Source organism: Coccidioides posadasii, chromosome 1 (genome assembly GCF_018416015.2).
Source record: "Coccidioides posadasii str. Silveira chromosome 1, complete sequence".
In the NCBI taxonomy this organism is placed as follows: Eukaryota; Fungi; Ascomycota; class Eurotiomycetes; order Onygenales; family Onygenaceae; genus Coccidioides; species Coccidioides posadasii.
The window spans coordinates 5,586,781-5,607,257 of NC_089407.1; the positions used below are offsets into that span (position 1 = coordinate 5,586,781).

Consider the following 20,477-nt stretch of genomic DNA (forward strand, 5'->3'; position numbering starts at 1 on the left):
GAAAGATGCTCGTAGAACAATGACCAATTAGATAAATGAGTCAACATAATAATAAATGGCATGCAGCAAAAAGGTATCAGAGGAACCAGTCCTTGATCTGGATCATATATGGCCAGAGCTCATGACTTCTCTTTCTACGAGCTCGCCCTCACCGTCAGCTCCGGTGCGCCTTCGCTCCAACACCCACCGATTGGCCCCCAATCCATCGGTCTCCTTCACATAGCTAATGCTCTCCGTTGCACTATTACTTCGGAGATGTCTTCGAATCACCTCCGGAGACTTGGCCTTGCCGGTTGCTAGCAAGTCCAGGTTCATTGAGTGCGGTCGTTCGGACGATCTGAGCCTGAGAGGGATGTCGTTCCGGAGAGACAAACCAGCAACAGCCAACTCACCGTTCTCCACCAAAGGTGGCGAGCTCAATCCCATAGGGGAATTCATCACGGTACTTGCACGCTTTTGATCAGGTAAGATGTTGTGGAGATTGGGAAAACTTCCAAAGTTAGAACCGGCTGGAGCCGAAGCGGGTTGGGGAGATTGGCCCGCCTGGCTGGTCGCATTGCTACGCAGGCTTCCATTGCTGCCGCCAAAAGCTCCGCGTCGGAGCTTCATCAAGGCGCTTAGGGATAGCTCGTCATCTAAATGTCCCATGTCAAGGAGCTGTGACAGTGGAGGGCTGGACAGAGATGGGTTGGACGGGTTAGAGTGATGACTAGCGTGCGGGGCCAACGAAACGATAGAGTTCCTAGTGCTCCATTCACTGCGTTCCGTGATGGGGGTAAGGCTGGGTTCTTGGAAATTAGCTCTGGCGCTATGCTTCCTCTTAATTCCTTCAAGCCCCATCGTGCCGAAATAGCCACCAAACGTACGCTCGCTCTCGCAATGAGGGTGGGAATGCGCATAGAAGCCAAATTCCTGCCCGTAGAACCCCTCATCGTCATTTTCAAGCGCTTCTGCGTTAGCAGCAGCGATCATGGGGTCGTCGTCAATATCGTCAGCATCATAAAAGTCAAACTCATCGGATACCCCATCCACTGCCATCATTTCCACGTTTTCGCTCGTGTGACGACTTTCATCGGCCGTCAGCTCGGGGTGCGACTCTTCGGTTCCATCGTGGTTACCAGATGCCTCGCTTCCACCGGGGCTCCTCTGGAACCTTCCCCTGCGAACGGCTTCGTTCGCGGCCTGAGCAAGAGCATCATGATATGCTTGGAGATTCCCATGTGTCAATACTGGAGCAGACTCTTGCAGCCCCTCTGACGATGATTTGTCCGATAGTGGACCAGACTTGTCTCCGAAATTCTCGTTCACATCCTTCGCTGGAGGCAGGGGCTTCTGACGGTCGGTTCCGTGCTTGCTCGAACTCGGCTGCTTCTCGAGCAGTGAAGGTAGAGCATTGTCCCTACTACTTTTCCGTGCATATAGATGGCTGGCCTCGTCGTCGAAAATAGATTCGTCAAAGTTCCCACTTTGCATTTCCTCAGGGAGATCGCCAAACAGCCCATCGTCGTAGTATAAGTCGTCATCATGGCCCATGGTGTAGGGCGGGTCCAAGTTTTTATCGGCCTGGAGAACTTGCGGAGCGTGAGCCAAAAGCGCCTGGTTGGTATCTATAGTCAGAGATGGAACAGTAGTAGGCGTCGGGGTTGTGTCAGCATTCGGACGAACCACCCCGTGCATCGAGAAGGCGTCTTGAAGCTGTGAAACCTGTGAAGAAGGCGCTCCTTCCGAGCTGACGGGGCTCAGCAGAAATGTAGAGGGCGTAGCGAGTGGCTTCAATGGTTTCAGAGCATTAGAATCAACATCCTCGCCTTCGTACTCATCCGCATCTGCATTGACTCCAGGGATCATTTCTTCTAGTCCGTCGGCGTCCATCATCGCATCGTAGTCAAACTCTTCCGATTCAAAATCAGCAGCGGGATTGCTTTGTTCTTTAGCCTTCCTCGCAGCTTCCTTTTCTTTGTGTTTCTCTTCAAGAAGCCTTTCTTGAGAAGCAGAGTCTCCTCCCGGTATATCAAAGCTAAATCTCGATGCACTGCTCGTCAAATGTTTAGGCAGTCCCGAGGGTGCCTGTGACGATGGATCGCGAACAGTTGACGGTCGCGATCGTAATGAAGGTGGTGTCTCGTCCTGTGCAGTTGTGGATGGCGGTGATGGCGTTTCTGGGGACAGCTCAGGCTCAGGTTGCGGCGGCAAAGATAAGGGAAGATCACGAGCAAATACAGGAACTGAGTACGACTGGTTTTCTGTTGCTGAGGGGCGCTCCTGGATATCTCTGGTGTCTGGATTCTCATCGTCGAAGTTCTCTTTGAACACGGGTTTGTGCTCCGGCTGTCGACTCCTGCGTGAGGCCCGCGCAGAGGAATCTGAGAAATAGCCTTCTTCCCCATGGCCCGACGATACTCTGCTGTCCCACGAATATGCTGCCTGGGCGTGGCTGGAAGTATGATTTGGTCGGCCTCGGGGAGTGGAAAAATCGTGGAAGAGCTTCCCACGGATCCTTGGATCATAGTCATCAGGCAACGCTGGAAGCGTTAGCTTTCCAATATTTATATCCTCAGCGCGTGTGCCTAACTGCGCTGATCGTCGACGAGCTAGAAGCGTCATGGGATTAAGAAGGTGCAATCTCATTCTCCCGCCTCGGGACGACGGTTGTTCAGGCATAGAGTCATAGCCACCGTCTCGCCGAGGCAGTGAGCTTTCCGGCTTAGCATCTCGAATCTGCAGGCTTGGAGCTCCAGCAGCGGGATCTGGTGCTTTTCCCTTGCCAGCCCCGCCGGTCGAGACGCCAGGACCCGCAGCGGCCTTCTGCCCACCGAAACTTCTTTTCCATGACGATATCCCCTTCTGCAGTCCAATTTCAAGGTGATTCGGCTTCTGAGTGTTTGTCAAGCTCGACAGCGGGCCCACGCTCTCCCCGGAACTAGAATGAGGTCTGGCAATGGGCTTCACGGGCCGCAGAGAGGGAGTACTGCTCACGGGTTTAAGGGCGATGCCTTTAGTCGGCTCTGTAGGTTTGGCTGCACGGGTATCCGTTTTCTGTCCTGCGCAGGGGCCCGTTCCGAAAATCGAGTCTGCCGTGGTGGCCGTGGCGGGGAGTTGGGAAGAAGCATGGGATGCGGGCGAAGCTGTAGCTGGAGACGGGCTCGGGCGGCGGTGATCACGACGCAAATAGGAAAAAACCGTAGACGACGGCATGGTCCTTAGAGAGCAAAAAAGGCCAAAGACGCCTTCAGGGCAATTGCTCTCCGCTCAGGATCGATGACGCCCGAAGACTGCCTGGACGCCTGGGCAGTCTATACCCTGTCAGTTAGCAGAGCCTTACCCCGCGAGATCCCAAGCCGTTTGTTGGTGCTTCGCTTGGCTGCAATTGACCGTAATTCATAGCAAGCATATACCTTTGCCATCTCTTGGGGGATAGAAGAAAGGGAGCCGAAGCCAGGATATCGAGTGATAGGCACTGATAGGCTTCTGCATGAGAATATCCAAAAAAGTTTAGTTGACTAGTCAGTTTTTCTGTGTGCTACCCTGAACAGGACCCCAGTTCAATTTCCCTGTTGTTTTTTTTTGCAAACCAAACAGACAAGGATTCGCCTTCGATCCTAGAGCTTAAAACCGCCGCCGCTAAGATTCATTCAACCTCTGCCGCCACCCGTCGGAACCTTTAATATTTTCATCTGAGTTTCCAGGGCGGCTTTATTTTTTTTTTTATTTATTTTTTTCCCGTTCGTCGAAAACTAACTAAATGATCAATCATACAGTAAGGTTCAAAACCGCCTTCCATCTCGCACAAGCCAGACTAAGTTTCCAAACCCTAACGCCAAGGTGCTAATGAATGCACTAGCCCTAATATAGTTAGCATCTATTCCAGATATATTTAGAAACTTGAACAAGTACAATCCTGAACCGAACATAGACAAAATGCCATGGTTCGGTATTGTATCAAAAATATGTACTACCTCGATCCCCCAAAAGGCAACATCCCCAACTTACACAGGAATGCGCTTGGCATGATTAACCACTATCCGCACCAAATGGCGCGAAATCTTGAAGATTAGAAGTAGAAATTAATCAGTTGTATGATACACAGCAAAAAATTTACTGCTGTTCAGATTGCCAATGCTGCTGAATGCAGTGAGTGTTCAGTCATGAATATTCACACAAACCTATGGTTGTTTGGCAGCAAAAGGCTGCCCCCAAATTGTGGAGGTTGTCCATAAAGCATGACTTCATCTATGCTTGAAGCTCTTTGTGATCATCTCACTGAAAAGCCTGGCCTATATCTTGAAGAGATGGTGGTCTTTTTGTATGATGAATTTGATGTTTCAATATTACTTTTCACTATTAAAAGGACTCTTTTCTCTGAAGACTGGATCAAAAAAGAAATGCTGACAAAGAGCAAAAGAGCAGAATCTAGATTTACAAGATTTCTATCTTCATAAACTATCTGATTTCTGTTCATATCATCTGGTTTATGTTGATGAGTCTGGGTGTGACAAACAGATAGGATTTAGAAGAATGGATTGGTCTCCAGTTAAAGTGACATCAGTTCAAGTAACAAGTTTTCATTTGGATCAACATTATCAGATCTTGCCTGCCTATACTCAAGATAGTATCATTCTTTCTCATGTATTTACTGGCTCAACCAATACTGCTATTTTTGAAGATTTCATTGAGCAGCTTCTCCAGCATTGTGGGAGATGGCCAGATCTCAAGTCTCTGCTTGTTATGGACAATGTGTCTTTCCATCACTCTGACAAGATTATGGAGATGTGCTCTGAAGTGGGAGTGAAAGTGTTGTACCTGCTGCTGTATTCACCAGACTTGAATCTTATTGAGGAGTTCTTTGCAAAGCTGAAGAGTTACATTAAGCAAAACTGGTATCTATATGAGATGTTTCCTGATCAAGATTTTGATACCTTCCTTCAAAGATGTGTTGATGTGGTTGGTGAGAGGAAAGAGAGTGCTGATGGTCACTTTTGACATGCTGGTCTAACTATCAAAGAGCATAATGGAGAGTTATGTGTCGGAAGAGCCTTCACATTTACTTTAATGCATTGCAGGCAAGAAACTCATTGGGGGAATAGATTGTGTAGAGTATCTAATAGATATTCTAGTCCAAAACTAGTAAAGAGATAAATCGTCAATTTGCCTTTGGCCACATCAGATGCACTCCATAATACAATCTGTGTACCATCTCAGTACAAGAGCATCATCTCATTACTCTGTTTCTGGCTCAGAAGTCAGTTTGTGGATGATTCCTAGCAATAACTCCCTCTTCTCAAAGAGGAAGATAATGTAGGCTGTAGCCCCGGAAGAGCCTATATGGTTCATCGACCCAGCGCTCAATCTCCCGCAGAAGAACGGTAAAATCTCTTTTCTCCTGTCTAAAGACCTGATAGCTGAGCAGGTACTCCTGTCCCGCCTTTTTCAGGTAGTCGTATGCTGTCTGCTGTAGATATAGGGATTTTGATATAGCTTCGAACCCGACCAGTCTGAAATGAGAGGGTATAGACAATCAAGATGGGCTTGACCAGAAAGCGCCATAACAGCTGCTCTTGCCAGAATCCAGCGTAGTCGCTACCACAGACCTCGATGTAGTTGTATGACGCGCGCTCGTAATAATGACCAATTACTAGATTGAAAAGCTGGCAATTAAACTGGAATCTGTGGGAATCGGAATCCACGTTGTAATTGAATCGTCCATGTCGTGGGCATTCAAAAGAGACGGTCGATCCACCCTGGGAATAGATATTGTTCATGCCGTATTTGTCGACGAGTCCATATTCAGGGCATGCGGCGCGGATGGCGAGACTCCCAGTAGCTGGTGCTAGGCATCTGATGAGGCCACCACAATTTCCCGAATAATACCACCGACCCCGTCGCTCTTCAGAAACTCTTCCTCTAGGCGAATTCGATGGGTAATTCCGTATCTATTCGAAAGTATCGCAAGGAGTTCTGTATAATCCGGAAGGAACTCTTGGAACTTCCCGGTATCCCGAAGACTTCGTTGGTAGGTAATGTTGTTGATAACTATTTGCTCCCCTTTTGCTCTGTCCCACAGGTCGCACACCACCGTAACATCAGTTCCTATATCTTTCTCTCTCCTAGTCAAAACAAACGCTAGTCCTAGGCTACACAATGTTCCGACATGAGGCGAAGAATTGGGTTGAATGATAATGTTAATTTCTGTGCGGGCTTCGGGATGAGGGAGTAACGACCGCAGATAACCGGAATAACCGCTTTTGAATATGTAGGAACCGCCACCCAAAGCGTGATGGGAGGTCATATCGTAGGCGATTTGCAATTTCTGTTGGTCTGCCATGGCGATTAGAATGGACGTGATGCTTAAATTTCCTGAAGTCCACGAGAACAAAAACGAGGGAGATTCGGGGCGGGGTTTTAAATTTATGAGGGGGTCCCCAAAAACAATACTGTACGGAGTACATGCATATTGGAAAGAGAAGCTGGAGCCGAGCAATGACAAATCTCTAACCTGATAGCTGGACAGATGAGTGGCACAGTTATCATATCTTATTCGACACTAAAGAATGCAATGATGGTGTGAGAGATCAGGCTTGCAGGAAACAACACAAGGCTGTGGAACTCCATCAAGTTGGTCTTGGCAAGTGCTCGTGCGGTTAGCCTTGACGAATCAGTTCTCTAGTTTACAGGTTAGCTCGGTTCGGCCCGATACGCTGTACGCGTGACTCCACTGTGACTCCACAACAAGCGCGTCGCGAAGTATTCCGTGCTCCCTCCCCCTCCAACTTTCATGCTAGCCTTACCTACTTAGTTTCCCAGTCTTCAACTTTCATCTTTCCTCATAACTGCATATCTACATTTGATGTAGACACCGTTACGGCTTCTTGATGTCACACATGAAAAAGGCTCCGGGCGAACGCGCCACCAGCGACGTTATTTTACCCATGCAAGACCCCTACATGACCCAGATTAACGACGGAAGGAAGAATTATGAGTTCAGGAAATATTGCCTCAAGCCTAGTGTGAAAAGAATCTGGTTCTATCGGACTGCTCCGCACTCCAGCATCACCCATGTCTGCGAAACTAAGCCCGCTCGAACTCGAAAACCCGGCGATGGTCCTCTGGAAGAAGACGGCCTGGGTAATGCCGAATTCAACAGTAAACACAAGGACTGGGATGGTTACGACTTCGCGTACGAGATGGTCACTGTCTACGAGCTCAAACGGCCGGTAACCCTCAGGGAGATGAAAGACAAACATGGTTTCAAGTCAGCGCCGAGGGGGCTTGTTTACCTGCCCAGGTCAATTAGTACCAGTGTTAACTGGAAGCAACAAAAGCTGGTAAGAGATCTAAATCTTAGCTTTCGCTTGACCTTTAGCTAATTAAGGCAGTTGATCAACCGAAGAAAGCAATTCTCGGAGGCTTAAAATAGGCTGTGGGAGCTCAGATGGGTCTGATGCAAGATGTTGTCACAGTCGGAAATGACGCGGCCGGTTTATTCCAACTTAACTACAATATAGTATTTGCGGACCACGTCCATTTCGTTCGAGTGGATGAGTTTCCCATTTTTCCTTACCCCCGCTAAGGCTTTCAGCTATTCGGACCATGTTTTCTTCAAGTGCGTATAATTCTCTGGAGATCTCTGCCCAACAAAGTTCCAGATCTTGAATACCAGGGTCCATTATTAACTTGTAAGTTACATCTTCATTCATATGACCAGCATGGTTCAAAGCATAGCTGATTGCAAATTAGACTAACCGGTTTATATAAAATTGGACTTGAAGGAGACTGCACAGGAACTTAATTGGCCACACCATCAAAATTCTCCTCAACACTTCCCTTGTGGGGCAAAATTCTCTTCATCATGGTGGCCCATTCATGGATATCTCAAATGAAACGCCGTGCAGTTCCCTTTGTCACTCCTTGTTCAACAAGAAATCTTACATGTTCCTGATCTTCATAGACCAACTCAAGGTCAAGACCATGTGAGAGAGTTATAGCACATGCCTTTGTCCAATCAGCTTTATGTGTCTCATCAGACACTTGTTGTTCATGCCATTTGCAGTATTCTGTCACAGCTTCATCTCAAGGGCCAGATATCCTAAGTTGTTCATTGGAGGGTAGAAACTCGGGCGGTGAAATGGCCATGACAGAGCCATGAGTGCTATGCCCTGGCAGGACATTAATGTTAATTGGAGGATATGGAGTTCCAACTGGGATGTTATTAGCTTTGCCTGACCCCTTTTCAAAGTTTCCCGCCATCATCAACATGTCTAATAAGGCTCGTCAGATGAGTTGTTCTAAGTTTGTAGTGCTTTCTCTGCTTAGGATCCTACCAGGACCACTATCCATAGTGGCATGAGGGCACAGAACATCGCATGAGATTGTACACATGCCTCCAGGTCAAAGATTGTCCTGAGCTCTCCTCTTCACCATCAATCTGTGCATCTCATTTGGCAAGCATTCTTCTGGTTGCTGAAGAAGTATTTCTTTTGTGTAGGGCAACCATCATCACGCATATATTTAAAAGAAATAGAAACTGTGGGCTTTTTACCCATGTGGATCAAATTGCTCCACTTGCAGAACTGCCTCTCCACTGGTATCCAATCAATGTTAGTAGATTTATAGAGTTTCTCAAGATTGCTCTGAGAATGATCCTTTACTGATATCATAATTGCCATGTCTTCTGATCAGACCTGCTGATCATGTTTTTTCTTGTGCACCAATCCTTCAATTTTTGGTTACAGACACTTTTCCCAATACTCACAGGGAGCTATGATCAAGTCTTGCTCAGTCTCCCTAGTCTCAACTCTGTGATTGATTATGATCCTCCATGCAATTGTGTAGCAAATATAATTTGGTGACTGCTTTTCATAGTCTTTGCCCTCCACCCATTTGGCCAATGGGAGAAATTCAAGGTGGTCATGTGTTTGGAGGGCACAATCTGGGGTAGGGCTGAGAGAATCAAGCATAAGGGTACAACCAAAGTAACCTGGTGTTGAGGCAAATTGTAAACCTTCCTCCCATGTATCCATCACTCGGGACTGAGAGGCATCGTCATACCTAAATTGGCTATTGGTCATTTTTCAAAAATCTAAATTGCTTTTGCGAGACCTAGCAATACACCCATGGAAATAAAGCTTTGCCTTTCAAAACTTCATCTGGGAAAACTAGAGGCCGAGAGAGTAGGAGAGTTTGGGATTCAGGGGATGCAACGAAAACCGTGGAACTGGGCGGTGGTTGACGGACCAAACTCACATTCTGCCCGTTTGGCTGGTTTGCAAAGAAGCTTCCAGCACCCATGTATTTTCAGTACAAGTTTCGAGATATTGTGTAATATTGATACTTAGTCGTAACAAAGTATATTACACAAGATACGCAGATGGATCCAAATATGGTTTAGCTTAAAACGTTAGAGACTTGGCATTAGGGTTTGGAAACAAATCTGGCTTGCAAGACCTGGAAGGCGGTTTCGAACCTTACTGTACCAATCCCACGGGTTCCAGGGTTAGATTTCTACAAAGCAACAAAGGCGCGGGTCCTTTTTTCTTGCGTCAGGCTTGATGGCAAAATGGAATATTTATGTAACTAGATCTGTCACACGCTCATGTACGGAGAACTGTCGATACCAAGGCTGAGCCAGATGCTTATTAGCCCATATCAACATGAAAAATGCCGGTTCCAACTCCAGGGGGCTATGCAGGCGATTATGCTTGACAACAAGGGTATTAAAAAGTAATACACAATAAACACATTTGCGGAGTGGAAAAATATTAAAAAATAAATAAATAAATAAATAAAATAAAAAAAAAGAAAAAAAAAAAGAAAAAAAAAAAAAGGAGGGAAAGCCCCAGTAAGTTGTGCTGGCAAGAATAATTGAAACCAAAAATCCAAAATATCGCTGAGAATCGTATGGGAAAAGAACCATCAAAGCCGCGCTCACACGTTACTCTCATGCGCAATCAGGAGGGTAATATTACGATCCGTGAGATCACTGAACTCCAAGTCTCCATCGATCAATCATATCTCTCTGCTTCTGGTCAATCAAGGTTGCCGGCTCGGCTCGAATCCCCGGACGATAAGTCGGCTGTGCGTAGAAGTGTGGGTTTAAGTTCACCGCTGGTAGACCGTTCCCGTAGGCAGGTGCAATGAGACCATGGCTGTTATACGGCGTTGTTCCACTGTTCAGTTCATTGCCAAATGAGAGAAGCGGGCCTTTCAAGGATATTTTGGACATGCGGTTAGCGGCGAGCAATGATTGTCGACTTGCCGCAGCTCCAGTGCCTGAGGAATATACCTCATTCGGTGGCTGCATCCCGACTGGGTGCGCTTGGAGAATATTAGCCATACTCCGTCGACTAGAGATTTTATTAGCGTGATCATTAGAATTGCCCGCCTCGGCCTCTGCTTGAAGACGTTTCCGTCGTTGAGCAAGGGTTTCTTCCTCAGGTTCCCCATCTTCACTTGGCGGCTTTTCAGGAGGTTTCTCGTCCCCGAATTTCGACAGTAGTTCGCTTGCAAAGTCCGAACTTGCCGTTTTCTCTTCCCGAGCCTTCAACCTTCTAACGCGCTGGGCCAAGGTCTCTTCTTCATCGCTCTCGTTATCTTCTAGTCCAGGGATATCAAGTGTAAACGCTGTACTCGCTCTGTTGGCCGGAGGCTGAGGAGTCCCAGTGGGGCGCGGACGTGGAACAGGTGGCGGCTCTCCTCGCATTCGAGCACGCCGATGACTGAGCGGCTCATTTTCCTCTAGTTGTAGCTTTTCCATGAGACCCAACGGTCGATTCTCGTCAGCCTGTCTGGACTTTTCGGGGAATAGTAGTGCAAGTGGTACGTCGTCGTCGTCAGGCTCCCGACATTCCGCTAGCCCAGGATCCTCCCAGGCCAGAGTGACATGTCGCTGGTTCCTATTCTCGCGCTGACGCTGTGCGACAGCATCTAGCTCGAGCAACGTTGAATGCATACCGTTTGGGAACGCAGTTGCAGCCGTACGACTTCGTTGCTTTTGCTCTTGTTTTCGCATCTGTAGTTCAGCCAGTAACGTCGTCGGTGGACCGATAAAGGCTTCTTCCTTGCCTTCGCTATCGTCGCTCTCAGAACCATCGGATTGTGGATCTTGCGGATCATCATACCGATCAGAGCCCTCTCCGTCACGCTCACGGTCATACGAAGTTCTAAAAGGAGTGGATTCATCTGCCCCATTGTTGCCCTCTATTTGGCCAGCGCTTTGCCCGGAGGGGTTACGACTGTGAGTTGGTTCTCCCACGTCAAGCGGGATTTCCGATAGAGGCTTATGTTTCTCAGCCTTGTTTCGTTTCTTTATTTTCTCCTTCCCATATACTCCGGCTCCAATGTGACCCACAATAGGATGATCCGTAAAGGCGCTAACAGGCGCCAGTGCCGCAGCATCGAGGATACTATCTAAAGTAGCAACGGCTGAATTCTCCTTCACTGTGATGTCCAGATGTGTCGGTGGCTGCTCAAAAAAGGCACTGGCACGGAGTTGGGGCGGTATCTGAGAAATTCTCTTGTTCTGCCTCAAAGGGGCATCGCTTTGGTTCTCACCCATGGGCAACCAGGCTGATTTCCGTTTGTCTGCGGGCATCGAGTTGATTAACTGGGTCCGACGTTTCTCCTGCTCAGACGTAGCGGGCTTCTTGGATAGCCGCTGGGGTAAATTTAATACCATCGGCACCGGAGCAGGGTAATAAACCATGTTTTCACCAGGCGTTGGCTCCTTGTGGGCCTGCGGTAGACTCGCAAGCGGAGGTTGGCTTAAGGACAGTCGTCGAGAGCTCGACTGCTCACTCGAATAGGCTGTGAAATGTACGCCATCGAAGTCCTTGAACAAGTTGGTGGCCTGCCGGTAGGTGTCTGTAGAACCTGCAGTCCCAGGGCGGTCTATTGGCTGTCCGTCGTAGATGGGAGCCCCCATGGTTGGTTCGTGGTACAGTGGAGGCTCCTGGGGTAAATGTATAGAAGGAGGATTCAATGTGGGAGGGATCGTAGATGGGATGGAAAATTCCTGTTCCAAGACGTTGTGCCGGTCTTCGTTTTCAGGCTCGATCACTTTGGCTAAGCGGGATGCAACAGAGCCCGATCGTAAACGAGCAGAGGCTTGAGAAGATGGAGGGGATTGTATCGACCGCCTAGGGGATGAAGACTGTCGCCGGGGGGAGTAAACGCCAGATCTGGTATCTATAGGTCCCGTGCACGACCCGACAGACTGCTTTCGTGACCTGATTGAACCTATCGGAGATCCCAGAGTCCGTACGCCTTGCTCATCTTCCAATTTCGCGATATTGTCACCACTATCCAATGCTAAACTGAGACGTTCAGCAGTCTTCTCGAGCCGTTCGACGTTTCCGACATAGGCGCCTTGAAGTGACTGAAGATCTGGCGTTGGATGGCATAGGTCCGGACCGTCCGTAGCGGGACTCTGTAGTATGAGCTCTGGGGACTGAGGGGAGGAGAAAGCCGTGTTTAAAGGGGTCGCTCGAGATGCGTCCGCGGATCTTTCGGCTTGCATCTCTTTCACATGACAATCGCGCTTCGATTTAGGGCCTTGATCAGCAGCGTGATAGTCGTCATCCTCCAACATACCATAGCTGGTAGTCGATGCCCCGCGGGAACGGATTACCGATTTCAGCGATATAGAGGGGGCTTTCTCGGTTGAAGCCGTTTTCATGAGCGTAGAACCTCCGAGGTTCTCGAAGTCGAGGGAGAGAGGCTCGAAGGACGCCTTCGGAAGGGGAGGGGAATCGGACGCATCAGAATCCGAGGCATTCGAAGCGGCGTCATGGTCGTTCTGGGAGATGGCATTGTAGGCCATGTTGTCAAGGAGGTCGGATGTATCCGACAAACGGCATCAAGCTATCGATGCGGTCTCAAGGTGAATGTGATGAGAGCTGGAACAGCCGACGACCAGCGGTGGTCACGAGATCTCACGGGCCCTACCTACAATTCGAGGAGAAGGGACAGTATGATTCAATATGTCGGCCGTAAGGAAGATTTTATTGTCGATGCAGAAAACCACCCCCTGGCACTCATGCAATTGTTGGTAGATGGAAGACAACAGCCAGATACCAGATTCCTGTGAAACATGAGCCTCCTGCCCGGGAAATGAAAATGCTAGCTTTCTTCTGCCTGACTGAAGCAGTCATCCGCCAATCCGTGATGGTCTAACGGTCATGATTTCCGCTTGTCATTGTTCGATAACAAGCGCGGGAGACCGGGGTTCGACTCCCCGTCGCGGAGATAACTTTTTTTTCCCGCCCTTTTTATGTACCCATTTTCTTTCTTTCTTTTCTTTTCTTTTTTTCTTTTTTTTTTTTTTGTCTCCCAAGTTCTCCGTTCTTTCGCAGACCCCTCTTTGTGCCACATATACCAAAATTGATGGTTAGCGCCTTTCCAAGTTTTATTGCTCTACAAAGCAAGGTCCCTGCAAAATTGCAATCCTTCTCCGCCCTACGACTCAGGCACGACTGCACTAGCTATCCGCAATTCCCGATGATATCTGACGCCACTTCAACCTCCTATCCCATGTTGGCCAGCAACCCGTCTTAACCCACAATCCACCAGTTTTCCCCATTTTCCATATCCCGCACTAATAATCCGGAATGGTCTAACGGTCATGATTTCCGCTTGTCACTTGTATAACAAGCGCGGGAGACCAGGGTTCGACTCCCTGTTCCGGAGATCTTTTTTGTCGATTACTCCCCTTTTTCTCCACCTTTTCTTCCTCTGAAGAAATCAGCGGAAATTCGTCACACTTCCAGCAAGCATCCGGAATGGTCTAACGGTCATGATTTCCGCTTGTCACTTCCAACTAACAAGCGCGGGAGACCAGGGTTCGACTCCCTGTTCCGGAGTTCAATTTTTTTTTTTTTTTTTTTTTTTTTTTTGAGTATCCTGAACCAACTTCCCGCTGGCCAGGAAGTCCGGTATGGAGCGTGCATTTTTATTGTCTTATCGGAGCCACATATTCATTCTTTGTGCAATTAAAAAGAAATTTCCTGGCTAGGAACCTGGTTAACGACGGGAAACGATATATTTAGCTCCATAGCCCAACGATCTGCAACTTGCTTTTGAGAACTACCGGGAGAAGGCATTGCATTCTATTGACAATCCTCACTGTCGACCCTGTGGCTCTCCGTAATTGGGTGACGCAATAATGCGATCCACACTCCTTTGATGATTGATCGACCTTCCCTCGGGAGAGGCGTAGATAGTTGAAACTTAACTGAAGGCGGAGATGGAAGAAAATATTCCAGCCCAAATCCCCGGATAAGTTGCGTCTCCTTTTTAAGGCTAGCATGTTCGAGCTTGTCATGCATATGTATGCTCTTGTTGCGTTTGGTGGCCGAAAGCAAGAAAGCTTTTTCATGGTATAACTATCTTGATTAGAGAACGCCGTATATTCCAAAGTGCCCAGGGTTGCTTAGTGATTTCTTTGCACCATCTCTCGTGTTCTTTGAGTCAGTGATTCTCAAATAAATGGAGGAGTCTGACGGGCACTCAGGCCGACTTATGAATGACGCAGGATTAACTCGGTTCCTGAAAGCCAAAACTGCGATGCTCAATATTTAAGCCTTCCTGGGGAAAGTAAGAATGGACCTGAAAAATGCTGATGTCTTCCCCTGGCTTTCTCGTCCATACCAGTCATCTACCGTAAAAAAGAGCATCGACTACTCCATACATGTGTATATAGCCATACAAGAGGTGGCTTTTTTCCATCGCTACCATATTCACGGACCAACCTCAATCAATTAGCAGGCGAAAAGCGAGCAGTTGGAACCCCCAAAGTTGGAGCATTGAGTTCTAAAATTGATAAACTGTAAGGCATCTGTACATGATATGGCGAAGGTCATACGTTAGGTAGCACTATCTGTGAAGCAGGCAATAAGAGACAAGCCCCGGGTCTTCAGTCGTGACACAGGAAAGTCTGAGATTTGCAGGCCACTCTAACTATCGAGTCCAGAGTGGATGGATTCTCGGAATGCCACTTCACTCGGACGGTCGGACCTTGGGGGCAGCTCTCCCATTATCACCGCTACGTTGTAGCGGTGGCTGTAGGGTACAATCGACAACACAAGAATCAACGAACGCGGTCGTGACTTATCGCGGTGGCTAGGCACGTGATATCGCGTTTCTTCTCTTGGCGCGCCAGCGCAGTGACATATAGTTATATACACATATTTCTGGAAGGCCGTTGGATGGCATGGGAAGGGCGTTTAATTCCTCAAGATGGCATATTACGACATTGATGAAATTCTAACTGATGCACAAGTAAGTCAGTTACCCTGGATCAATGGTGCAGGAGGCTAATCGCTGATGCTTTCCAAGAAACTGCCCTGCACTTTCGAACTAGAGGTTCCAGGGCTGGGTTTTCTCGATGGGAACGTCGGCGAAGACGTGCGTTTTGCGATGTCTAATGATATTGCCCCAATGTCAAAGTCAGGGAATTGACTCTCGGAGTTTGTAGATCAAGGCCGGATCGCGGTTAGATGTGCCCCTATGGCTGGGAGTAATGCTTGCGGTGGGGTACGCTTCCCTCAGCCTCCATTTTCCTGTCTCGATCGTGAGTTGATGCTGAGATTTTTTTTTTTTTTTGGTACAGAGCCAAGGCTGGCTCTAATCCGCTGGTCAATCTGGATATCCCCCAAGCACTGTCGGAGCCGGTGATGAATGCGCTTAAGGCTGATCCGCGGACGGTGGACCTTCGATCTTTAGCATCACATTTTTACAGACTGGGCGTGAAGATACTACAACTCTTCGAGGAAGAAGAAATGGTAGAGATTCTTAGTGATGTACGCACCCCGGACTGCTTCTTCGTCCCCGCCGCGGAGCTTTTAACGAGTCCATGTCTTCTTTCCCCTTTCCCCTTTCCCCTCGTTTGTTGACTACTCATTTTGTAGACTTTCAAAAAGCGCGCGATGCAAATTGCGGATCATGCCCACAACCCAACCGGGGCGCTGGGAGGTGGAGTTGAATTTTTGCGTGGCTTGGACGAAACTGAACGGCAATGTAAGTAGCGACTAAGTCTCCAAAATACCTCTTTTCCAGGCACCTTTTGCCACGTTCTCAGCTAGTAGAAGGCTGATGGACAGTGGTACAGTGTTTCGCGCTGCCCATGACAGTGCTAAAGAGGCCCGTGTCTGGGCTGGAGAGGCAAAGAAGAAGTAGCGTAGCTAAGCTTTATGAGTTTCTTGAGATCATTCTCTTTATGACAGGCATGACATGGTTGGCGTTTGGTAGGACATATGGTAGTATAGTGAACGTTGGTAATGAGTTCTCATCTGAAAGAGTTTGTCTTCATTCGTTTAGTGTTTCTTTAGAATCATCTGTTTGTACGGAGTACTCTGTGATTGTTTTTATACAAGCAATGATATCATCAATATTGGCATGATACTCTGTGATTACAGCATAGTTTGGAAACTCGACTGTCGCCACGATATTCGATTTCTATTCTATTGAAGGCCGTTCTTTGATACTCGAGACCTTGTAGCAGTCAAATAGCAAGAATTACAACTCGATTTTGTTGGATATGCAGCAAGATGATGGGATAGAAAGGAAAGGGGCAATGCAGGGAACAACGCACGAGTTGGCTGGCAAGTCACAGTAACTTGATAGGCGGCATGGCAGCTGAACTAAGGAGTTAGGGTTCGGGAGGCTGGCGACGGGATCCCTGGAATTTTGAATCTTAGCTAGCATGGCCCGGACCATGCGCTAACGACACATCAAGCGATGATTGATGCTGCGATATCCCCACAGACTGATTGTGCAAAGAGTCTTCTAAAGTAGAATCAAGAAATAACAGTATTCAGTGGTTCTTTTCTATTCCTGTGTGGGCAGGTTTTTGAATTTAACAACATCATGGGCGCATCGCTTTAGTCTTTGGTGATGTTTGCTACCGCACCAGCGATTGAGGTTTGAAAGGGCTTCGTTGGGAGTGGGGAGGACGGCACTTAGCGTGCGTTGCAGGGAAATTTCCCCGGCGTTGGAGCTCTTTGTGTGGACGGCCGTCGCCGCTTGGGATTCGCCAGCCTCCCTGCAAACACGCTATCACAGTTGATGCACATCATCCCTCTCTTTGCCGTCTCCCCTGAAAGTCTGCGGTCGCATTTTCAGCTCGCTCGCGAATGTGAGTGTTTCACCTCTTTCTTGAGGAAAACGCTCACCTCCAAGGCAAGAATCTTTGTCGCGAATTCCAGTCTTCTCTGCCGGCAATTGCCTGTCACTCGATCCTCAATTCCTCAATGGGCTCCTTGCACAACACAAAGCGAAGCAATTTACTCCGTACAAGGCCTGATTTAATGTTAGAAACTGCCGGAATGATCATCAAACTGCAAGAGAGGTGATCAAGAACAAGGACGCGTTTTGACATTCACTGTTTACCTGCCGGATCTCTCAATTAAAAATGGATTCAATCAAACAGGGACGTCAGTCCACTATAAACACAGGCTCTCCACCTGCGCACTTCAACCCTTCCAGGATGTCCTCCAGTTGTCGAAAGCAGCTGAGTGAGCTCTCGCCATTACCCAAATCAGCATCCCTCCCAGATCTAACTGTCATTGTGAGAAAGGCGGATCAATCACCCCGGAACGTACCATACATCGGCAACCAAGGTGTTCGTCTCTCCATGTGTCTAAGGCATCTGTGAATGGTGTCCATGCAGGTTGTACTTGTGTTAGCCCTATTTATGCAAAATTATCCATCTAACCGCCTTCACAGATTACCGAGACATGTCCACTAGCCATTCTTCCCCAGGAGGCTACCGGCCAATTACGCCACGGAGTGAGATCTGACCTTGGAAATGACCCTTGTTGTATGGGAAGAAGAATGCTAACCGGAAATGAACCTGCTTAGGGGCTTGCTCTACCCCTCTCGGTGTTAATCCGAACTCTGCTCTCCTCAAAGATATGATCAACGAACGACGCGCAGCTCGTGGTACACGCCCATCAGGTTCATCAGAACATGGCAGCAATGACCGATCACCAAGTGTTACTGCAGACCCGTCAGGAAATTTGGCAACTTCCGAGAAGAGCTACAAGATTCACAACGCCATCTCTGCTGGCCTGAAAGAACCAACAGACATGGGCCTCAGGGAAATGAACAAGGTGTGTTTCTGCTCGTATCTCTAAACTGTTGACAGATTTAAACTAACAATTGTATCCAGTACATATCGAAAATTAACAAGGAAATATTTGACTTGAAGCTTGAAATTGTCCACCGAATAGAACATATAAATACCTTGAAACAGAAACTGGAGCGAATACCTGAATTGGAAGAGCAAATCGAGAAACTAGAAGCCTCGCGTGTGGAATTACAGGAAGAGAATCAGAACCTTCAAAATGAGCTTGACAGGCGAGATCGAGGCCTGTATGAGGCAGTCGGGCTTATATGCGATTTAGAAAACAAAATTGAAGATATGGCAGCTGAAAGGGTTGAGGCGCCATCGACTCCCCACCCTTATCGTATCGTTGAACCCGTTCCATCTACCGAGACTCTGGATGAGGGTCAAACGCCAAAGAACGCACCAATGATTGATGTACCGGACAGGACATCATCGCGTAGAGGGACAACCTCCGCAACGTCTCGCCGCTCGCGCGTCCTCTCTTTACGGCAGACGCGACGCCAACCGTCCTTCCTCCAAGATCAGACAGAAAGCACGAGTGCGTTGCGAAGCCTATATTTCGAGGATGTAAATAGCTCGCGGCGGTTTAGTATTTTTTCAGGCCACGAGTCGGAAGCATTGGATTCACCAAGGTTGAGTGCTCTTAGTGAGTGCAGCGATTTGAACCCGCCTCCAAGTCCTATAAAGCTAGGTCAATCTCAGATAGCGAATGTGACACCTTCCCAAAATTCTACCCCATCCCCAGACACGGGAACGGTGAGACATCATGAGGCTATTGGCAGTAAGTTCTCGCGGATTGAGCAATGGATCCCAGCCCATTCGCCTCTACAGGTCACTCACGATCAGACCCCTACGAAGCCTGAAACAACAAGTTTCCACGGCTCATCTCGAAAACAACCAGCGCTTGGAGCTGCATTTGAAGCCAAACGTAATCCGTCCGGGTCAAAACCTCCACCCACCCGAGACAGTGCAACTTTTGGAGGACGGCTACCGCCCACCCCAGACACTATGAGCACTTCCTTCATCGACCCTCGGAATCGGTCTAATCCAAGCATCATTGAGGAGCGAAGCATGTATGGAACTGCACGCATATTTTCTTCCGTAACCAGTGTGGCCTCCATGGGTCGTCCTGGACCGGCTGGAGATATAACAACTCGCCCTAGCACCGCCGATACTGCTCTGCTTAACGGAGCTGAGCCTTGGAATTATCCTGATTTTGCAGCCGACCGTAACGCTCGACTCAACAGCTTGTTTCCTCCCCCAACCTATACTCGTCACTTATCCGAACCCCCCCCGGGTATGTATATCGACGAAAGTCACTATGACACGAAGAAGGGCGATTCTCTCCTGAGTGTGACGCCACCAAAATATGCTGCTTCTATAAAGTCGACAATGTCGGACTCGGCTATATCGCAGTTTTCGCTCAACAAAACTGTAACAAATTCGCATATCCTGTCTCCAGAGGATTGGTTGGAAGCCGCCTTACCCATCTCAAACGATGATATTGCCCGGGCAGACAAGCGGGCCGACGTGGAGCCAGAAGTGTATAAATCCGCGGAAGTATATGAATCCGGTGATCAGACTAATGCTGGACCTCCTACGACGCCTGTTAGTCGTATTCGGCATAAAAGACTGGCTTCAATGAACCCAAACGATATGCGCCGGCGTTTCACCCTCCGCATCTTCGGTCGTTCCAAACCCAACAGCCCCTTTTCTGCGGATCCGGATGCGGAAGAGACAGAACCTTATCGTGGAAGTCAAAATAAGCGGCCCGGTACCGCCCGCCGTCGTAGTATAAAATTCGATCCATCACCCACGACGCGAGATCGCCCTCTTTCCCTACATTCTGCTACAGGAGCCGAATTAGCCAAAAGACCACGCACATCCAACAGCATGGAGAATGTCAAGAACTTTCGCCGTGCACAGCACAGTGTTTTCTCCTGGTTTAAAGGCCCGAAACATTCCAATGGTCCCGAAGCTCCAGGGAGATTGAATTCTCAGCCTCCTGGGCGACCAAATTCAGCATGCGAGATTAGAAATCGGTCTAGTGTTCAGTTGACTCCTAAACCTGGCACCTCAAACCACGCTTCGACTATGAAAAGTCGCTCTCGGCATCCACTTTCCGGGCAACTAACTTAAAAATTCACACTGTACAATGAACATGCAACCTTGATACTAACACTATGAGCCTGTTTCTGTCACTTGGCAATGATGCCTTGCTTTATTGATTGTTGTTTGAATGTGTATTTGTTTATCATGACTCTTCTGATGACATTCTACAAAATGCTATCACGCATACTATTGATGACTTGCTGCGAATATGCGAAATTATGCTAATTACATGAGTGTTTGTATTCTT

At 48.2% G+C, this 20,477-nt stretch overlaps 7 protein-coding genes and 3 non-coding genes across 10 annotated transcripts; 6 read left to right on the forward strand and 4 right to left on the reverse strand.

The window, feature by feature from the left end:
• Positions 1 to 76: 76 nt before the first annotated feature.
• On the reverse strand, positions 77 to 3,195 carry D8B26_001621 (uncharacterized protein; the record flags this gene model as incomplete). The annotated part of the gene is made up of 2 exons (XM_066123592.1): positions 77 to 134; positions 188 to 3,195. 2 exons carry the CDS (start codon positions 3,193 to 3,195, stop codon positions 77 to 79), a joined length of 3,066 nt encoding a protein of 1,021 aa, XP_065979667.1.
• Positions 3,196 to 5,384: 2,189 nt separating this feature from the next.
• Positions 5,385 to 5,759, reverse strand: D8B26_001622 (uncharacterized protein; the record flags this gene model as incomplete). The annotated part of the gene is made up of 1 exon (XM_066123593.1): positions 5,385 to 5,759. The coding sequence occupies one exon, from the start codon at positions 5,757 to 5,759 to the stop codon at positions 5,385 to 5,387; it is 375 nt and encodes a 124-aa protein (XP_065979668.1).
• Positions 5,760 to 5,827: 68 nt separating this feature from the next.
• On the reverse strand, positions 5,828 to 6,322 carry D8B26_001623 (uncharacterized protein; the record flags this gene model as incomplete). The annotated part of the gene is made up of 1 exon (XM_066123594.1): positions 5,828 to 6,322. The coding sequence occupies one exon, from the start codon at positions 6,320 to 6,322 to the stop codon at positions 5,828 to 5,830; it is 495 nt and encodes a 164-aa protein (XP_065979669.1).
• Positions 6,323 to 6,878: 556 nt separating this feature from the next.
• On the forward strand, positions 6,879 to 8,349 carry D8B26_001624 (uncharacterized protein; the record flags this gene model as incomplete). Its single annotated transcript, XM_066123595.1, has 3 exons — positions 6,879 to 7,322; positions 7,374 to 7,673; positions 7,767 to 8,349. The coding sequence occupies 2 exons, from the start codon at positions 6,879 to 6,881 to the stop codon at positions 7,407 to 7,409; spliced, it is 480 nt and encodes a 159-aa protein (XP_065979670.1). The 3' UTR covers positions 7,410 to 7,673; positions 7,767 to 8,349.
• Positions 8,350 to 9,579: 1,230 nt separating this feature from the next.
• D8B26_001625 (uncharacterized protein) lies at positions 9,580 to 12,814 on the reverse strand (the record flags this gene model as incomplete). The annotated part of the gene is made up of 2 exons (XM_003065608.2): positions 9,580 to 9,616; positions 9,978 to 12,814. The coding sequence occupies 2 exons, from the start codon at positions 12,812 to 12,814 to the stop codon at positions 9,580 to 9,582; spliced, it is 2,874 nt and encodes a 957-aa protein (XP_003065654.2).
• A 338-nt stretch (positions 12,815 to 13,152) lies between these two features.
• D8B26_001626 lies at positions 13,153 to 13,239 on the forward strand. Its single transcript has one exon. It is a non-coding gene; the product is annotated as a tRNA-Asp (tRNA).
• A 356-nt stretch (positions 13,240 to 13,595) lies between these two features.
• D8B26_001627 lies at positions 13,596 to 13,680 on the forward strand. The gene has a single exon. It is a non-coding gene; the product is annotated as a tRNA-Asp (tRNA).
• Positions 13,681 to 13,766: 86 nt separating this feature from the next.
• Positions 13,767 to 13,853, forward strand: D8B26_001628. The gene has a single exon. It is a non-coding gene; the product is annotated as a tRNA-Asp (tRNA).
• A 1,324-nt stretch (positions 13,854 to 15,177) lies between these two features.
• On the forward strand, positions 15,178 to 16,344 carry PSF3 (DNA replication protein). Its single transcript, XM_066123596.1, has 6 exons — positions 15,178 to 15,270; positions 15,328 to 15,396; positions 15,467 to 15,525; positions 15,602 to 15,791; positions 15,900 to 16,008; positions 16,100 to 16,344. The coding sequence occupies exons 1-6, from the start codon at positions 15,229 to 15,231 to the stop codon at positions 16,165 to 16,167; spliced, it is 537 nt and encodes a 178-aa protein (XP_065979671.1). The 5' UTR covers positions 15,178 to 15,228; the 3' UTR covers positions 16,168 to 16,344.
• Positions 16,345 to 17,476: 1,132 nt separating this feature from the next.
• Positions 17,477 to 20,257, forward strand: D8B26_001630 (uncharacterized protein; the record flags this gene model as incomplete). Its single annotated transcript, XM_003065610.2, has 5 exons — positions 17,477 to 17,504; positions 17,567 to 17,659; positions 17,716 to 17,778; positions 17,851 to 18,101; positions 18,161 to 20,257. 5 exons carry the CDS (start codon positions 17,477 to 17,479, stop codon positions 20,255 to 20,257), a joined length of 2,532 nt encoding a protein of 843 aa, XP_003065656.2.
• Between the last annotated feature and the right edge of the window lie 220 nt (positions 20,258 to 20,477).